Source organism: Mixophyes fleayi, chromosome 12 (assembly GCF_038048845.1).
Source record: "Mixophyes fleayi isolate aMixFle1 chromosome 12, aMixFle1.hap1, whole genome shotgun sequence".
In the NCBI taxonomy this organism is placed as follows: Eukaryota; Metazoa; Chordata; class Amphibia; order Anura; family Limnodynastidae; genus Mixophyes; species Mixophyes fleayi.
The window spans coordinates 76646073-76664635 of record NC_134413.1 but is presented as its reverse complement, the minus strand read 5'-3'; the positions used below and the strand labels follow the sequence as shown (position 1 = coordinate 76664635).

Genomic DNA, 18563 nt, shown 5'->3' with positions numbered 1-18563 from the left:
TACATTACACAGGTATATCAGTATAATTACCTATGTTGCAGTATTGCTGGGGAACCACAGACTTGGAGACGTTACCGGCAGGATTACTGGCAGTGCAGGTATAGGTGGAGGTTACATCGCTGGGAGGTACATATAGGACATCTCCCGTCACATTTATATTACTGCTGTTTATATTCCTCCAGGTTATAGTCACATCTGGTACTGTCACTGTACACATCAAGGTCATAGAGCAGGTGACATTACTGATGACATTGGGACTGATCTGGATGTCACCGGCTGATAATCTTCCTATAGGAAGCAAATTGAGAACACACTTTACATTGATTTAATAATGGCATGCATAAAGATCAATTATCCAATAAGCTTGCATGAAAAAATGTAATAACCCTTGTGAGGCAAAGTGAGAGGTGTGGAGGGATCCAAATAACATAACACTATATAGAGTAACACAAATAGAAACACCACCGAGACACATGCCCAGTCACATCTACATGCAGATGTTCTACTTGAAGAACAAGCCATGCACTTGACCAAGCCTCCATTGATGTATGGGGCCATGTCTAATGTAGTCCAGATAGTCCAAAGATCAAGGAGGTGGGCAAGCCTCCATTGATTTATGGGGCTGTGACAGCATGGACCGCCTCTGCCACCCTGTCTGTTGTTGCTGGAAACCGGCTGGGCTTACTTTGCTACCATTCCCTTTCTTGATCCCAAATGCACCCTCTAACCACAATAGGAGGGGCTTAAGCTGCTGCCACCACTGGACTTCTTCACAGCATCCAGAATTGCGTTCCTTCTTCGTAACTGTCGCTGCTGGTGTACCCCCTTGCTGGTGCACCTGGACTGGTAACCCTGACCTCTTGCTATAGGTCAGGGTTGCTGTGGATGGATCCCCCCTGGCCTATCACACTGGCCAGAGTTGCTGGGTAGCAGGCAGAGTGGTGGTACTGGAAAGCTGGGTCCAAACCTCAGAACAGCTGGGAAAGGATTAGATTTGGGTCTAATCTGTAGGTCACAGGAATTTCAGCATGGAAGAAGTTGTCAAGCAGGTCTTTGAAGCAGTGATGTTTATTTAGCTCCAGTAGTCCTATCAAGGGCAGTTCACACTGGTTGAAGGTACCAGTGATCAGGTCAGATGGTACAATAATGATACATTTCAGTACAAACCAGTGCTGTTTTATACAGTTTTAGGCACAGCCTCACAGGGTAAGTCAGCTCCCTGAAGTCATGAGTTATTTTTAGTATCAGGATGCAATATGTTTCCCCAAACACGGATTTAAATGCAATTTATACTTAACAAAATGTACACTTATAGCAAATGTAGGTTTTGGTAACCACTAACACAGCGCTCTATGATCCTGACTGCAGCCAAAATCTTGGAAAAAAAGGGTATACAACCTAAAACAATCAAATAACAGTAATAAGCCAAGACATTCAGCGCTATCTGGTTCTCACGAAACACAAAAATAAGTGCAGATACACTACACCCTAATCACAAGGCAAACTTGTTCACAATGCAAACTTGTTCAGTCCTTCATTAACAAGTTATGTAAAGCAGTTCATATATTCATCCCTATCTTGCAGAGATGTTATTGATGATCTTATCGCATCATAAGTGGTTTATTTCAAAGAAATAAGCACCTCCCCATCACCTTCGTGGTAACAATATAAGATGGACTCCTACCAGATTGTAGAATAATGTGGGCTTGTAAGTTAGCTAACTCTGTATTGCCACTAGGAGGCAGTAGTGAGTCAGGTGAAGTAGGGCCGCCTCCTCGCACACTAGGTTTCCAGTGGTTACCGGCAAACAGAACAGTAAATAGCAAGTTAATTGGAACTGATGTCATCTATGTTGGAGAGGAGATGAACAGCGAGATATTTGATATACAGGAATTCTAAGTTGGGAGAAGTCCTCTAAATACTTACAAGCCCACATTATTCTACAATCTGGTAGGAGTCCATCTTATATTGTTACCACGAAGGTGATGGGGAGGTGCTTATTCCTTTGAAATAAACCACTTATGATGCAATAAGATCATCAATAACATCTCTGCAAGATAGGGGTGAATATATGAACTGCTTTACATTACTTGTTAATGAAGGACTGAACAAGTTTGCATTGTGAACAAGTTTGCCTTGTGATTAGGGTGTAGTGTATCTGCACTTATTTTTGTGTTTCGTGAGAACCAGATAGCGCTGAATGTCTTGGCTTATTACTGTTATTAAAATGTACACTTATCTGTGTTATCCTACATCACGTGCTATTTACATTGCTAGGTTTACTGTCCATCTAACAAGACCTACACACAGCTAGCGATTCCCTGTTGTGTTGGTCACTCACAGTGAATAGACTTACTTAGAATTTCATGCTATCAGCAAAACAGACTCCCTCCCCACATATGAATAATTAGAGATTTCCTCTAGCAAAGTTACAAAACCCCAAAGAGGATATTTCCATACAAAACACATCCCAATGTAACACGATAAGTGCAGTTGCAATTATATACATTGGTGCCTGCACCATTAATTGAAATACATTTCTCCAATAAATTACTTCTACATGATCCAGCCACAAATAAGTTATTTATAAATGATCCACCCACAGGGGCCATTTGATGATGTAAGAGGAAAACCAGCATAGGATAGTGTTATATGGATCTATAGATTGGAGAGTTTGCAAAAGGATGGAGTGGTCAATGGTATCAAAAAGCAGTAGAGGGATTGAGAAGGATAAAGAGGGAGTAGTGTCCCTTAGATTAGAAGTTCATTGGTTATCTTAGTTTCAGTGTAGTGGAGGGAGCAAAAAACTAATTGGAGTGGGTCAAGTAGGGAATTTGATGAAAGTAAAGATTTGAGACGGTTGTAGACAGAGATAGGGCAGTTATTAGAGAGAGAGGAAGGGTCAAGAGCATGGGGGATACAAGAGCATGTTTAAAGGGGGAAGGGAAAGAACCAGGAAATAGATAGGTTGAGGAGGAAGGCAGGGTGGGAGTGTCAGACGCCGTCCCCGCTGATTCCCTGTCAGACGGGGAATGGACGTCTGATCTCCCCGGCGGCTGCCACGGACTTCCGGATTGCGGGCGCATGCGCCCTGGCCTCAGTTCCGTTGCTAGGCAACGGGACGCTGCTTCAGATTCCGCCTCCGCTCTCCACCAATCACTTCTGTTTGGGCTCTATTTAAACCTGCCTCTGGCGCCATTAGGGTGCCAGAGTAACAGGTTCACCACCAGTGTTCCTGGCTTCCTATTCCTCCATACTCCTGAGTATTCTGATTCCTGATTACCTGTTGTGACCCCGGCTTGGTGACCATTCTACTCTTCTGTGTGACCCATTCTGTACTGTGACTTCGGCTTGGCGACTATTCTTTGGATTACCCTTTTGTACCTGATATTCCTGATTGCTGTGACCCGGAACCGTCTGACCTCTCTACGCTACACTGGTAACTGGCTAACAGGACCGCGACCTGCGTGCTCTCTGCTGCGAAGTCCAAACCTCCTTGCGGGGGTCCCTGGTGAACACCAGGGGTACGTTAGACTCCGCGCCTGTTTGACCAGTGGCACCAATACCGGTTAGTGTCATATCATCTTCAGCCTCATAGGCCTACAGCGTGACAGTTTACTCTGGCCATGACTGACGGTACCGGAGAACCCTCATCCCGAGACCTTCTCATCCATTTAGGAGTACAGGTAGACCGCCAGGAGGCCAACCAAGCACAACTCTTGCAGTGTTTACAAGGAGTGATTTCCCGTTTGGATGCCCTGAGCACCTCTCAGGCAGCAGCCCCAGTTCCTGATCCTGCTCCGACTGCTGCCCCACCAAGCGCAGTACTGGCTACCTCTAGAACACTACGGATTCCAACCCCAGAGAAATACGACGGTAATCCCAAAGGATGCCGTGGATTCCTAAATCAGTGTTCCATCAATTTGAACTTTCACCGGAGAACTTCGCATCTGAGAGAGCTAAGGTGGCCTATATTATTTCCCTCCTGACGGGACAGGCCCTAGCTTGGGCCTCGCCACTGTGGGAACGAAGAGATGGATCTCTCCTTCATTCTGACACTTTCATTGAGAACTTCCGGAGGGTATTTGATGAACCTGGTCGCGTGTCTTCGGCTGCATCCAGCTTGTTAGCTCTTCGCCAAGGTTCTTTAACTGCAGGTCAATACGCGGTTCAGTTCCGTACCTTAGCCTCAGAATTAGGCTGGAATGATGAATCCCTCTCTGCCACCTATTGACAAGGCCTGTCAGACCCTATCAAGGACGCACTGGCTTCGCAAGAGCTTCCATCCAAGCTTGACGATCTGGTCTCTTTGTGTGTCAAGGTAGACATTCGCCTTCAAGAGTGCTCTCAGGAGAGGGTCCAAGGTTGTCGCACTGTGCGTTTGGCTCCTCGTTTTCAATCTCCAGCTCTCCCGGCGGAAGAGCCGATGCAAATTGGACGCTCTCGCCTGTCACGGGATGAGAGAGAACGCAGGATCAAGAATCGTTTGTGTTTGTACTGTGGAGAATCCGACTATCTGTTATCTTCCTGTCCCAAGAGGCCGGAAAACTTCACCGCCTAGGCAACACCAGGGAGGTTGTTCTAGGTTCATGTCTCCATTCTCCCTCTCCTTCCAAAGATAACAGTTTTCTGATGCCTGTCACCCTCACATTTTCGGACTCTTCCCTAAATTGTTCTGCTTTTGTGGATTCCGAATCTGCAGGAAATTTCATCTCTGCCACTCTGGTGTCGAAGCTTCACATACCCTGCACTCCATTGCCGCAACCTCTGGTTCTTACTGCAGTTGGCGGTAACCGTGTCAGCAACGGTTCCATCACTGACACTACTGCCCCAGTTCAGTTGCAGGTAGGGGTTCTCCATCAAGAGTGGATTCAGTTTCTGGTTATCCCACAGTCCGTTAATACCACCATTTTAGGGCTACCATGGCTCAGTAAACATTCACCACAATTCGATTGGGCTCTCACACAAGTTACCTCCTGGGGCACCTCGTGCTTCAATCAATGCCTCTCGAAAATACTTCCTCCTAACCAACTTCCTTGTCTCTCTCTGGACTCCCACCTCAAACTACCAGAGCCGTATTTAGACTTCATTGATGTGTTTAGCAAGACCGCTGCAGAGACTCTCCCTCCACATCGAGCATGGGATTGTCCTATTGAGCTAATTCCCGGCAAAACCATTCCCAAAGGTAGAGTCTATCCTCTGGCTCTCCCTGAGACTAAGGCAATGTCTTTATATATATCAGATAACCTTCAAAGAGGATTTATCAGAAAATCTACCTCGCCAACAGGAGCTGGATTCTTTTTTGTAAAGAAAAAGGACGGTTCATTAAGACCGTGCATAGACTACCGCCGTCTTAATGATATTACCATCAAGAACCGCTATCCGCTCCCATTGATCACAGAATTGTTCGACCGGAGCCAAAATCTTCTCTAAATTAGATCTCAGAGGGGCCTACAACTTAATCCGCATTCGAAAGGGCGATGAGTGGAAAACGGCATTTAACACCCGTGACGGGCACTATGAGTACTTAGTCATGCCGTTTGGACTTTGCAATGCCCCTGCAGTGTTTCAAGATTTTGTCAACGAGATCTTCACGGATCTTTTGTATCAATTTGTGATTGTCTATCTGGACGATATTTTGATATTTTCATCTGACTTACATGTTCATCGTCTCCATGTCAAGACTGTTCTTTCTCGTCTCCGGAAACATTCCTTATATTGCAAGCTGGAGAAGTGTCTTTTTGAGCGTTCACAAGTTCCATTTCTAGGATACATAGTTTCTGGCACCGGCCTACTGATGGATCCGCAGAAAGTGAAGGCCATTGTCAACTGGCCATTACCTATTGGTCTCAAAGCTACCCAACGCTTTATTGGCTTTGCCAATTATTACCGGCAGTTCATTAAAGGCTTTTCATCCATTATCTGTTCTATTACAGCTTTAACTCGAAAAGGTGCCTGCAGCAAACCATGGCCTGTCGAAGCTATATTGGCCTTCAAAACTCTTAAAGAAGCATTTCTTTCGGCTCCTATACTCAAACAGCCAGACCAGGGGAGACCGTTTTTTATTGAAGTGGACGCTTCTTCAGTCGGGATTGGAGCAATACTTTCCCAGAAATCTGCTTCAGGAACATTAGAGACTTGTGGATTCCTGTCTAAGAAATTCTCTAGCACTGAACTAAATTATGGAATCGGTGACAAGGAAATTATTAGCCATCAAGATTGCCCTTGAGGAGTGGCGTCACTTACTAGAGGGTGCCTTACATCCCGTCACGGTCATGACAGATCATAAAAATCTTACTTCTCTCCAGGAAGCACAATGTCTTAACCCCCGTCAGGCTCGCTGATCTCTTTTCTTTGCCAGGTTCCAACTCATTCTCACCTTTCGTCCCGGTTCCAAAAACTCCAAGGCCGATGCTCTCTCCAGGTCCTTTGATAATGATGGTACTCTCACTTGTTTAGACAACAAAATGATTCTAAATCCAATACAAACAGTGGCCATTACCAATTCTTCAGTAATCTCTCCCCCTCCAGGGCGTTCATTCGTGGAACCTCATCTCCGCTCTAAACTACTATGTTGGGCTCACGAGTCCAAATTTGCCGGCCATGCCAGTTACAAGAGAACCAAAGAATTCCTCTCCAGATATTATTGGTGGCCTAAACTGGCTTAAGATGTTCAAAAATTCGTATCTGCATGTTCGGTTTGTGCACGCCACAAGGTGCCAAGACAAAGTCCTCCTGGTCTTCTCCTTCCTCTGCCTATTCCGGATTCTCCCTGGACCAGCATTACGATGGACATCACCGATCTCCCTTTGAACAATGGCTACAATACCATCTGGGTCGTGGTAGACCGCTTTTCAAAAATGTCACACTTCACTCCTTGTAAAGGTCTCCCTTCAGCCCCTAAACTTGCAGATTTGTTTCTAAAAAACATCTTCCGTCTTCATGGATGCCCTCAAGAGATCATCTCTGACAGAGGAGTACAATTTGTCGCTAAGTTCTGGAGAGCTTTTTGTAAAAAGATTGGAGTCAGTCTCAAATTTTCTTCCGGATATCACCCCCAAACTAACGGACAGACTGAACGAGTGAATCAAGACTTGGAGTGCTTTCTACTGTGTTTTGCTTCTGATCATCAAACGACATGGAATGATCTTCTATATTGGGTCGAATTCGCCCACAACAATCTTCTACATTCCTCCTCTGGGCGTTCTCCATTTTTCATTATCTACGGCAGACATCCCACTCCTCCTCTCTTATCCGAAGCTCCCTCCTCTCTAGTACCAGCGGCTGATACTCTCATCCATGACTTCTCTCAAATCTGGTCTCAAACCAAGGAAGCACTGTCTACTTCTGTACAGAGACAGAAGAAAGCGGCTGATCTTCATAGAGGAGTTGCTCCAGTACTAAGGGTAGGAGACAGTGTTTGGTTGTCCACGCGCAACCTTCGACTTCAAGTTCCATCCATGAAATTGGCTCCTAAGTTTATTGGTCCCTTTTCCATAGCACAAGTTATCAATCCGGTTTCCTTCAAACTTACATTACCTCCGTCTCTTAAGATCCATAACACATTCCATATTTCATTGCTGAAACCGCTGATTCTCAACAAATTCTTCAGAGAACCTGCTCCTCCTCTACCTATTAAAACATCTTTAGGGGATGAATTCGAGATCGAGAGAATTCTGAAGAGACGTTTCTTCCAGCGCAAACCTCAGTATCTTGTACACTGGAGAGGTTACGGTCCGGAGGAGAGATCGTGGGTCTCGGAAGCCGACCTTCATGCTCCTCGTCTCCTTGCAAAATTTCTGAGGAAAGGTAATCCTTCTCTGAGAGGGAGGAGGGGAGGGGGTACTGTCAGACGCCGTCCCCGCTGATTCCCTGTCAGACGGGGAACGGACGTCTGATCTCCCTGGCGGCTGCCACGGACTTCCGGATTGCGGGCGCATGCGCCCTGGCCTCAGTTCCGTTGCTAGGCAACGGGACGCTGCTTCAGATTCCGCCTCCGCTCTCCACCAATCACTTCTGTTTGGGCTCTATTTAAACCTGCCTCTGGCGCCATTAGGGTGCCAGAGTAACAGGTTCACCACCAGTGTTCCTGGCTTCCTATTCCTCCATACTCCTGAGTATTCTGATTCCTGATTACCTGTTGTGACCCCGGCTTGGCGACCATTCTACTCTTCTGTGTGACCCATTCTGTACTGTGACTTCGGCTTGGCGACTATTCTTTGGATTACCCTTTTGTACCTGATATTCCTGATTGCTGTGACCCGGAACCGTCTGACCTCTCTACGCTACACTGGTAACTGGTTAACAGGACCGCGACCTGCGTGCTCTCTGCTGCGAAGTCCAAACCTCCTTGCGGGGGTCCCTGGTGAACACCAGGGGTACGTTAGACTCCACGCCTGTTTGACCAGTGGCACCAATACCGGTTAGTGTCATATCATCTTCAGCCTCATAGGCCTACAGCGTGACAGGGAGTAGGCCTCGAGAGTGAGAGAGAGGTGAGCAGAAGAAGTGAGAGGGGATGGGGTCAAGTGGGCAGGTGGAGTGGGGTGAAAAGCATAGAAGGGTGTGAACTTCATCTGCAGATAGCGGAGAGAAGGGCTTGCAAGTGAGGGTGATAGTGGGGACTAGAGGGTGGAGATTGTGTCTGCAGAGGAGGGTTGAAGGGGGACAAGTGTAGGGAGGGAGGAGAGAGTGGGATGAGAAAGGAATGGTGGGAGAAGAAATGATGAGTGGACTCAATTTTGGAGGGGAAGTGGGTAGCAAAGTTGAGAGTAGAGAGCGAGGAGGGATGAAGTTGGAGTTGAAGTTGGCAAAGAGCCTATGACATTTGTAGGATTGAGAGGAAATAAGAGCCTTGAAGTAGGACTGTTTAGAGTGATGGTGCAGAGCTGTAAGATGAGAGAATGAACTTGAAGTAAAGGAAGTCAGCATGAGTGTGTTACTTCCTCCAGAGCTGTGCTATGGGAGCATTTTTCAAGATAGAGGGTAAGACTGGAGCGACAACTGGGCGACAGAGTCAAGTGCAATGATAAGGGTGTGATTGTAGAAGAAGACAGGTAGATATGACATTGCGGAAGTAGGTTGGGTGGAAGAGACAGTAGAATGTACCTCTAAGGAGGAAAAAGAGAGATGTGGGTCAGAGGGACTAACCAGGAAAGAGCAGCAGGGGGAAAGAAGGATTCCAATAACACCACCTTGCTGGTACAGAGGTCTGGGTGTGTGGGAGAAGGACAGGAGAGAGCAGTGGGAGGTAATGTCATCAAGGGATAGCGAGGAAGGTTGGACAAGGAACCAGATGGATGGAGGGTGAAGACAGAATGAAAAGTGGCTAAAGATAAGGGTGAAAGAGAATTACTATGGAGACTGCGATGTTCTGTAATGCATGAAGTTTGATAAGCTTTGCATTGCACGGACAGGTAGCGCCATCTCGGGATGACGTTACCTGTCATTTCCTATGGGATTCTCCTGAAGCCTGTCTGCTTTGCAGAATCCGGTACAGTAGAAGTGCTGGGCGCATGCGCACAGCACTTTCTCCTGCCACCGGCAGCGCTAAGCTGCCTGTAAGCAGGAAAAAAGATCACAGGAGAGGGGTCACTTCGCGGGGCTCCCAGAGTAGCCCCGGCATCGTGCATCATAGCGGTACCTAAATATGCATCACTGCGATGTGCAGCGATGCATAATTAGCTGAACCGCATGTTATTGATGCATAGATCCATGTGTGAGGTAAATGTGCCGTATTTCGCTCCCATGCCTCTGTCCTCTCATATACATCATATGTAAGTGTGTCACAGCTTGATATAATTGGTGCAATAGGCTCTCCATATGATATACACCTCATTACACCATTTACATGAGATAAGTGCTCCATCCGTCCTTACACAGAGCACCACAGCTGATCATTGCAGAAGTTATGGACGCCCAAACCTCAATGTGCAGGGGTCACTTTCCTCCATCTGTTATATAAATATATCAGAGAATTGTTTTATTTTAGAATACCTTACTATAAATCAGGTTGGAAAGCATTCCTATTAAATGTCTTGTGCTATCATCGTGCCGGCCTGGTAGTGCTTGATGTGGCCATGGACTGCCTACACGTGGCCTGGGCAGCCTAGTCATTCACTGACACAGCATTGGTCCTACCGATGGTAATCGTTTTTTACGATTACCGCCATAACGACACAGAGGACTCCTCCAATTAAAATCAGAATCTGGAAAAAAACGATTTAAAGAGAAGCAGACTTGCCTGCATCTCGACGTTGGAGATGTCCGATGGGCGCAGGATGCCATCCCTTTTAATTTAAAGCGGCAATGTTTGGTTAAGTGTTTAAACATTTAACCTGCGGGGTTTGACATTGCCGCTTTAAATTAAAAGGGATAGAAGTCGCAATGGCGTTAAAGTCTCCTGACGGACACCTCAGTAGTCGGAGTCACTTGCAGTCAGCATCGGACATCTCCAACGTCGAGATGCAGGTAAGTCTGCTTCTTTTTAAATCATTTTTTTAAGATTTGGATTTTAATTGGAGGAGTCCTCTGTGTCAGAATATTCCACACCGATAACCCGTATCCCGTATTCCACACCGATAACCCGTATCCCGTATTCCACACCGATAACCCGTATCCCGTATTCCACACCGATATCCCGTATTCCACACCGATAACCCGTGGGCTCCAATAACTTATGGTAGTCCTGTAGGTCCAATATTGTGATGGTGACTGACACAGCCTATGTACTGATTACACAGCGGAGCATGCAAACCTCCGGTCAGAACTGACGGGTTGGCAGCTGTGTTTTAGAGCTTACACCTCCATATTAGTAACTTAGACTAAGTGCTCACCTCTGCTATAGATACACTACATACAAAACCCTGTCGCCTACTGCATCAAATCTGCAGATATATATATATATATATATATATATATATATATATACAGGGCTGCTAAGAGGAATTCAGGGCCCGGGTACAACAAATGCATGGGGGCCCCCCTCATAGACGAGTAAGCCCCAAAAAATGTTTGTTGTTTAGTAATACATTCAGGGGCGTGGCAATGTGCCGTTGGGGCGTGGCTAGCCTAATGGCGGTGCAAAATTTTTTGGAGGTGTGGTCATGCATTTGGGGGCGTGGCAAATGCGCCATTGGGGCGTAGCTAGCATCAAAATCACTAGACTTTCAATTCACCAGAGCGTCACATATGTCCCAGCACTCCTGACTTTCAGGACATCTACCACCACAGTGTAGTATACAAAGAATGCAGTGTGTACACAAACAGTTCAGTCTTGGCCTACACCTTACATTGGGCACAACATTCACCAAAAATTGCCATTGTCCCTACTAGAATCACAACATTTCACACACTGTGCTGCTCTCTCCTACCTGTTCTTCTCACTTTCTCCACCTGTGGCTGCTGCTTTCTTTAGTTGCGGCTTGTCCGGATCCTGGAATGTTGGAGAACCTATTTGGGAAAAAAATGGCTACATTTAGAAAATTACAGCCAGCCCCGGCGTTAAATCAATAGCACCCACGATTAATAATTAGGCCTTCCTCCAGCCCCAACATTAAAATAATACTATTCACATTTAATAAATAAACCTATTTCCCTTCCTGCAAACAGCCCCAGCAGTACCTATTTCTTGCAACCATCACTGCCATTAAATAATTCATAGTCACATTTAATAAATAGACCTCATTGTCCCTAAAGTCACCCCAACATTCAATAGCCCCCAAACCTTTTTTTCTCCTCTGTTCCTCTCTCCTTTTTTTCATCCACTGTTCCTCTTTCCCACTTTTTTTTCTCCTCTGTTCCTCTCTCCTTTTTTTTCTCCTCTGCTCCTCTTTCCCACTTTCTTTTTTATTCCTCTGTGGCTCTCTGCTTCTTTTCCTCCTCTGTTTCTCTCTCCCCTTTCTTTATAGTACTGTCCCTCTCTGTTTTCCTCCCCTTGCCTCTCCGTTCCTTTACTTTTTGTCAACTTCTTTCCTTTCTTTTCTTCACTTCTGTCTTCTTTCTTCATGCTGGCTGCGGCGCTCCTCACTGACTGACGGGCGTGACTTGATGACGTCACGCCCGGCAGTCAGTGTGAATGGAGAAGAGGAGAGGAGGGACACGGCGCTGCGCGATCACATGAGTATCGTTTTTTTTTTGTTTATTTTTCTTCCAGCTCCCCCCACCAACGAATACACCCCCACCCCCACCCCACCCACCGGAAAAAAAATAAATATAAAATAATCATCGCAAAAAAGAAAATTAAAAAAAATAAATTAAAAAAATTAGCGGAGAGGGCCCGGCCCGGGCCCCCTGGCATGGCCGAGCCCGGGTAATATGTACCCGCTCCCCCCCCTCTCGGCAGCCCTGTGTATATATATATATATATATATATCCTGTATAGTGGAGCGACCCATAACTTACTGTATACTGTGAGAATAAAGTGTAAGCATTCCTGTTCTCTCTCTTTCTGTATAGATGCTGCATAGATCCTCTGATCATCCTCTGTTAGATTAGTGATGTGTAAGGACCCATCTCCTGTGCTGCTCACTCTTCCTCTATAACGGTTACTGACAAAACTTATAGATCCTCCAGGTTTTGTTGTAGCGACAGCTCCTGCACTTGGGAGAAAAGTCCACTGAATGAATGTGATCCCGGTCTGATCCAGTTGCAGAGTGACGTCTCCTCCCTGTATACCAGATACAGTTCTCTGTGCACAGGGATCCTCACATAACACACCTGGTATAGACAGATAAACTGGATTAATAAGTACAAGACAGATACAACTTATACTCTACATAATGGATCATACATGATGCACATTTATATGTAACATTATAACACAATAATTTATAGCTCCCAGTTCTGGTGACATAATAATCACTATATTGTATAACACATAAGACTTGGTGATAACACTAAGAAATGAGGGGGGTTGTTACATTGTGGTGTATGGGTGACATCTACATTTACCTGGTCAGTGTGATCAGTGTCAGAACACACAGCTCATCTGTGATGGGAAAACTTACACTGTTATATATTATTATAGTACACACCAATATACTGTTATATACTATTGTCATATACTACACACTGATACACTGTTATATCATACTTGCCAACTCTCCCGGAATATCCGGGAGACTCCCAAAATCTGGGTCAGTCTCCCGATATACTGTTTTATACTATTGTCATATAGTACACACCGATATACTGTTATATACTATTGTTATATAGTACACACCAATATACTGTTATATACTATTGTCGTATAGTACACACCAATATACTGTTATATACTATTATAGTACACACCAATATACTGTTATATACTATTATAGTACACACCAATATACTGTTATATACTATTGTCATATGCTACACACTGATACACTGTTATATACTATTGTCATATAGTACACACCGATATACTGTTATATACTATTGTCATATAGTACACACCGATATACTGTTATATACTATTGTTATATAGTACACACCAATATACTGTTATATACTATTGTCGTATAATACACACAGATATACTGTTATATACTATTGTCGTATAGTACACACCGATATACTGTGATATACTATTGTCATATAGTACACACCAATATACTGTTATACACTATTGTCATATAGCACACACACCAATATACTGATATATACTATTGTCATATAGTACACACCAATATACTGATATATACTATTGTCATATAGTACACACCAATATACTGTGATATACTATTGTCATATAGTACACACCGATATACTGTTATATACTATTGTCATATAGTACACACCAATATACTGTTATATACTATTGTCATATAGTACACACCAATACACTGCTATATACTATTGTCATATAGTACACACCAATATACTGTGATATACTATTGTCATATAGTACACACCGATATACTGATATATACTATTGTCATATAGTACACACCGATATACTGATATATACTATTGTCATATAGTACACACCAATATACTGTTATATACTATTGTCATATAGTACACACCAATACACTGCTATATACTATTGTCATATAGTACACACACCGATATACTGTTATATACTATTGTCATATAGTACACACCAATATACTGATATATACTATTGTTATATAGTACACACCAATATACTGTTATATACTATTGTCATATAGCACACACACCAATATACTGATATATACTATTGTTATATAGTACACACCAATATACTGTTACATACTATTGTCATATAGTACACACCGATATACTGTTATATACTATTGTCATATAGTACACACCGATATACTGTTATATCATACTTGCCAACTCTCCCGGAATATCCGGGTGACTCCCAAAATCTGGGTCAGTCTCCCGATATACTGTTATATACTACTGTCATATAGTACACACCAATATACTGTTATATACTACTGTCATATAGTACACACCAATATACTGTTATATACTATTGTCATATAGTACACACCAATATACTGTTATATACTATTGTCATATAGTACACACCAATACACTGTTATATACTATTGTCATATAGTACCCAGCTATATACTGTTATAAACTATTGTCATATAGTACCCAGCTATATACTGTTATATACTACTGTCATATAGTACACACCGATATACTGTTATATACTATTGTCATATAGTACACACCAATATACTGATATATACTATTGCCATATAGTACACACCGATATACTGTTATATACTATTGTCATATAGTACACACCAATATACTGTTATATACTATTGTCATATAGTACACACCAATATACTGTTATATACTATTGTCATATAGTACACACCAATACACTGCTATATACTATTGTCATATAGTACACACCAATACACTGTGATATACTATTGTCATATAGTACACACCGATATACTGATATATACTATTGTCATATAGTACACACCAATATACTGTTATATACTATTGTCATATAGTACACACCAATACACTGCTATATACTATTGTCATATAGTACACACCGATATACTGTTATATCATACTTGCCAACTCTCCCGGAATATCCGGGTGACTCCCAAAATCTGGGTCAGTCTCCCGATATACTGTTATATACTACTGTCATATAGTACACACCAATATACTGTTATATACTACTGTCATATAGTACACACCAATATACTGTTATATACTATTGTCATATAGTACACACCAATATACTGTTATATACTATTGTCATATAGTACACACCAATACACTGTTATATACTATTGTCATATAGTACCCAGCTATATACTGTTATATACTATTGTCATATAGTACCCAGCTATATACTGTTATAAACTATTGTCATATAGTACCCAGCTATATACTGTTATATACTACTGTCATATAGTACACACCGATATACTGTTATATACTATTGTCATATAGTACACACCAATATACTGATATATACTATTGCCATATAGTACACACCGATATACTGTTATATACTATTGTCATATAGTACACACCAATATACTGTTATATACTATTGTCATATAGTACACACCAATATACTGTTATATACTATTGTCATATAGTACACACCAATACACTGCTATATACTATTGTCATATAGTACACACCAATACACTGTGATATACTATTGTCATATAGTACACACCGATATACTGATATATACTATTGTCATATAGTACACACCAATATACTGTTATATACTATTGTCATATAGTACACACCAATACACTGCTATATACTATTGTCATATAGCACACACACCGATATACTGTTATATACTATTGTCATATAGTACACACCAATATACTGATATATACTATTGTTATATAGTACACACCAATATACTGTTATATACTATTGTCATATAGCACACACACCAATATACTGATATATACTATTGTTATATAGTACACACCAATATACTGTTATATACTATTGTCATATAGCACACACACCAATATACTGATATATACTATTGTTATATAGTACACACCAATATACTGTTACATACTATTGTCATATAGTACACACCGATATACTGTTATATACTATTGTCATATAGTACACACCGATATACTGTTATATCATACTTGCCAACTCTCCCGGAATATCCGGGTGACTCCCAAAATCTGGGTCAGTCTCCCGATATACTGTTATATACTACTGTCATATAGTACACACCAATATACTGTTATATACTACTGTCATATAGTACACACCAATATACTGTTATATACTATTGTCATATAGTACACACCAATATACTGTTATATACTATTGTCATATAGTACACACCAATACACTGTTATATACTATTGTCATATAGTACCCAGCTATATACTGTTATATACTATTGTCATATAGTACCCAGCTATATACTGTTATAAACTATTGTCATATAGTACCCAGCTATATACTGTTATATACTACTGTCATATAGTACACACCAATATACTGTTATATACTATTGTCATATAGTACACACCAATACACTGCTATATACTATTGTCATATAGCACACACACCGATATACTGTTATATACTATTGTCATATAGTACACACCAATATACTGATATATACTATTGTTATATAGTACACACCAATATACTGTTATATACTATTGTCATATAGCACACACACCAATATACTGATATATACTATTGTTATATAGTACACACCAATATACTGTTACATACTATTGTCATATAGTACACACTGATATACTGTTATATACTACTGTCATATAGTACACACCGATATACTGTTATATCATACTTGCCAACTCTCCCGGAATATCCGGGTGACTCCCAAAATCTGGGTCAGTCTCCCGATATACTGTTATATACTATTGTCATATAGTACATACCGATATACTGTTATATACTATTGTCATATAGTACACACCTATATACTGTTATATACTATTGTCATATAGTACACACCAATATACTGTTATATACTATTGTCATATAGTACACACTGATATACTGTTATATACTATTGTCATATAGTACCCAGCTATATACTGTTATATACTATTGTCATATAGTACACACTGATATACTGTTATATACTATTCTCATATAGTACACACCAATATACTGTTATATACTATTGTCATATAGTACACACCAATATACCGTTATATACTATTGTCATATAGTACACACTGCTGAGAGAAACTAAATGTTATAAAACAATACTGACTACTGCTAAATATCCATAGATTACAAACCAAATAATCTCACATGTGTGATGGTGAAGCGTCAGGAGGACCAATATGGAAAGACGCAGCATTGTCCTTCACTCGTTCATGTTTTCTTATTTTACTTGACGGCAGAAATACATACAGAACACAATACATAAAGTCTCTGAGAGGAAATACTGACGAGTCTAGTTGTATGAAAAAAGGAAGTGGTAATGTAATGTATTTTGGTGTGCACAATGCGGACCTCATTTACAATGTTCATTGGCTGCACACGGTATAACAAGCTCTCCTCCCTTTATCTGTATTCAAATTTAGATCTCTGTTTTGCACTGCACCAGAGTAGAACTAGGTGTAGTATTACATCGCAAGGGATGTCCTCAGTCCACCCAACATCTCACAATGGTCTGTGGACACTTCTGCTCCTTCACAACAGCAGTCATCTTGCTCCACAAATTCGTGGTAGAGATAAAGGTCCCAAATGGGGGGGGTTCGGCTACACAGTTAAAGGCTGAGAGCTGCACGTCAACCAATTTGTGTTGGCAAATGAGGCACTATATGTTTATGTAGCAATAAACTGCCTGAAAAGAAGATTGAGGGATACAGAATAGTGAGATCTGGAATCATTTTGTTATACTCAATAATACTATAACTATATTAATAATCACCCATTAAATTGCTCAGGGATTATTGCCAGGCAGGTATTATTATTTTTATTTTAAAATATTATCGTTGTTTGGTTTCCTTTTCATTTTTATTTCTGTAGTCCAGACGGCCCTAGAAAAAAAAAAGTGTAATATCCGTGCAACAGATGCACTGAATAAATCTATTATTCTCCAACCAATCTGCCATTCACCTGAGTTTTAAGAAATAAGGTTATCTCCAGTTTATCTGATCTGTGAAAGTACTGCTACTACTAACTATGTGAAGGATCATTCTTGCAGTTCACTGAATCAGCTGGTTGCTAGGTAAATAGTTACAAACTTCTTTCAGTTCTCAGTCTGGCAGCTTGAGCTGTGCAATCACTTACCAGACCCATGCAGCTAATCATCCCGCAGTTTCTGATTGGTGCTGCTGCCTTTACAAACCTCTTCCTGGCAGCATACCAATGCTGAGGATAGTACCTGCTTGACCTAGTGTGCCTTGTATACTAACCTGTTCTGTAATCAGTGTTTAACTTGGATTGTTAAAGGATTGTGCTGTATTCTCCACTCCTGACACTTAGCTTGTTAAACGGATCTGAATATATATCTCTACCTGCCCTGGTCCATACTGTGCCCTATAATACAGAAGTGGAAGTTGCGCAATCAGTTTATAGGCTCATAGCAGGTGCTTGAAAGGGTGGGGTTATCCTAA

General features: G+C 41.9%; 1 protein-coding gene across 2 annotated transcripts in view; it reads right to left on the bottom strand.

Moving 5' to 3' along the window:
- Positions 1-17545, bottom strand: part of LOC142108891 (SLAM family member 9-like) — a 101617-nt gene extending 84072 nt beyond the window's left edge. The window contains exons 1-3 of one of the 2 annotated variants that reach the window (XM_075192852.1): positions 17251-17545; positions 12403-12717; positions 31-288 (exon numbers count right to left, since the gene is read on the bottom strand). In XM_075192852.1, the coding sequence (XP_075048953.1) occupies positions 31-288; positions 12403-12717; positions 17251-17299 (622 nt within the window). In that variant the 5' untranslated portion in view covers positions 17300-17545. The remainder of the gene's footprint in view (positions 1-30; positions 289-12402; positions 12718-17250) is intronic. The other variant, XM_075192851.1, reaches the window with a different exon arrangement.
- Positions 17546-18563: the final 1018 nt, after the last annotated feature.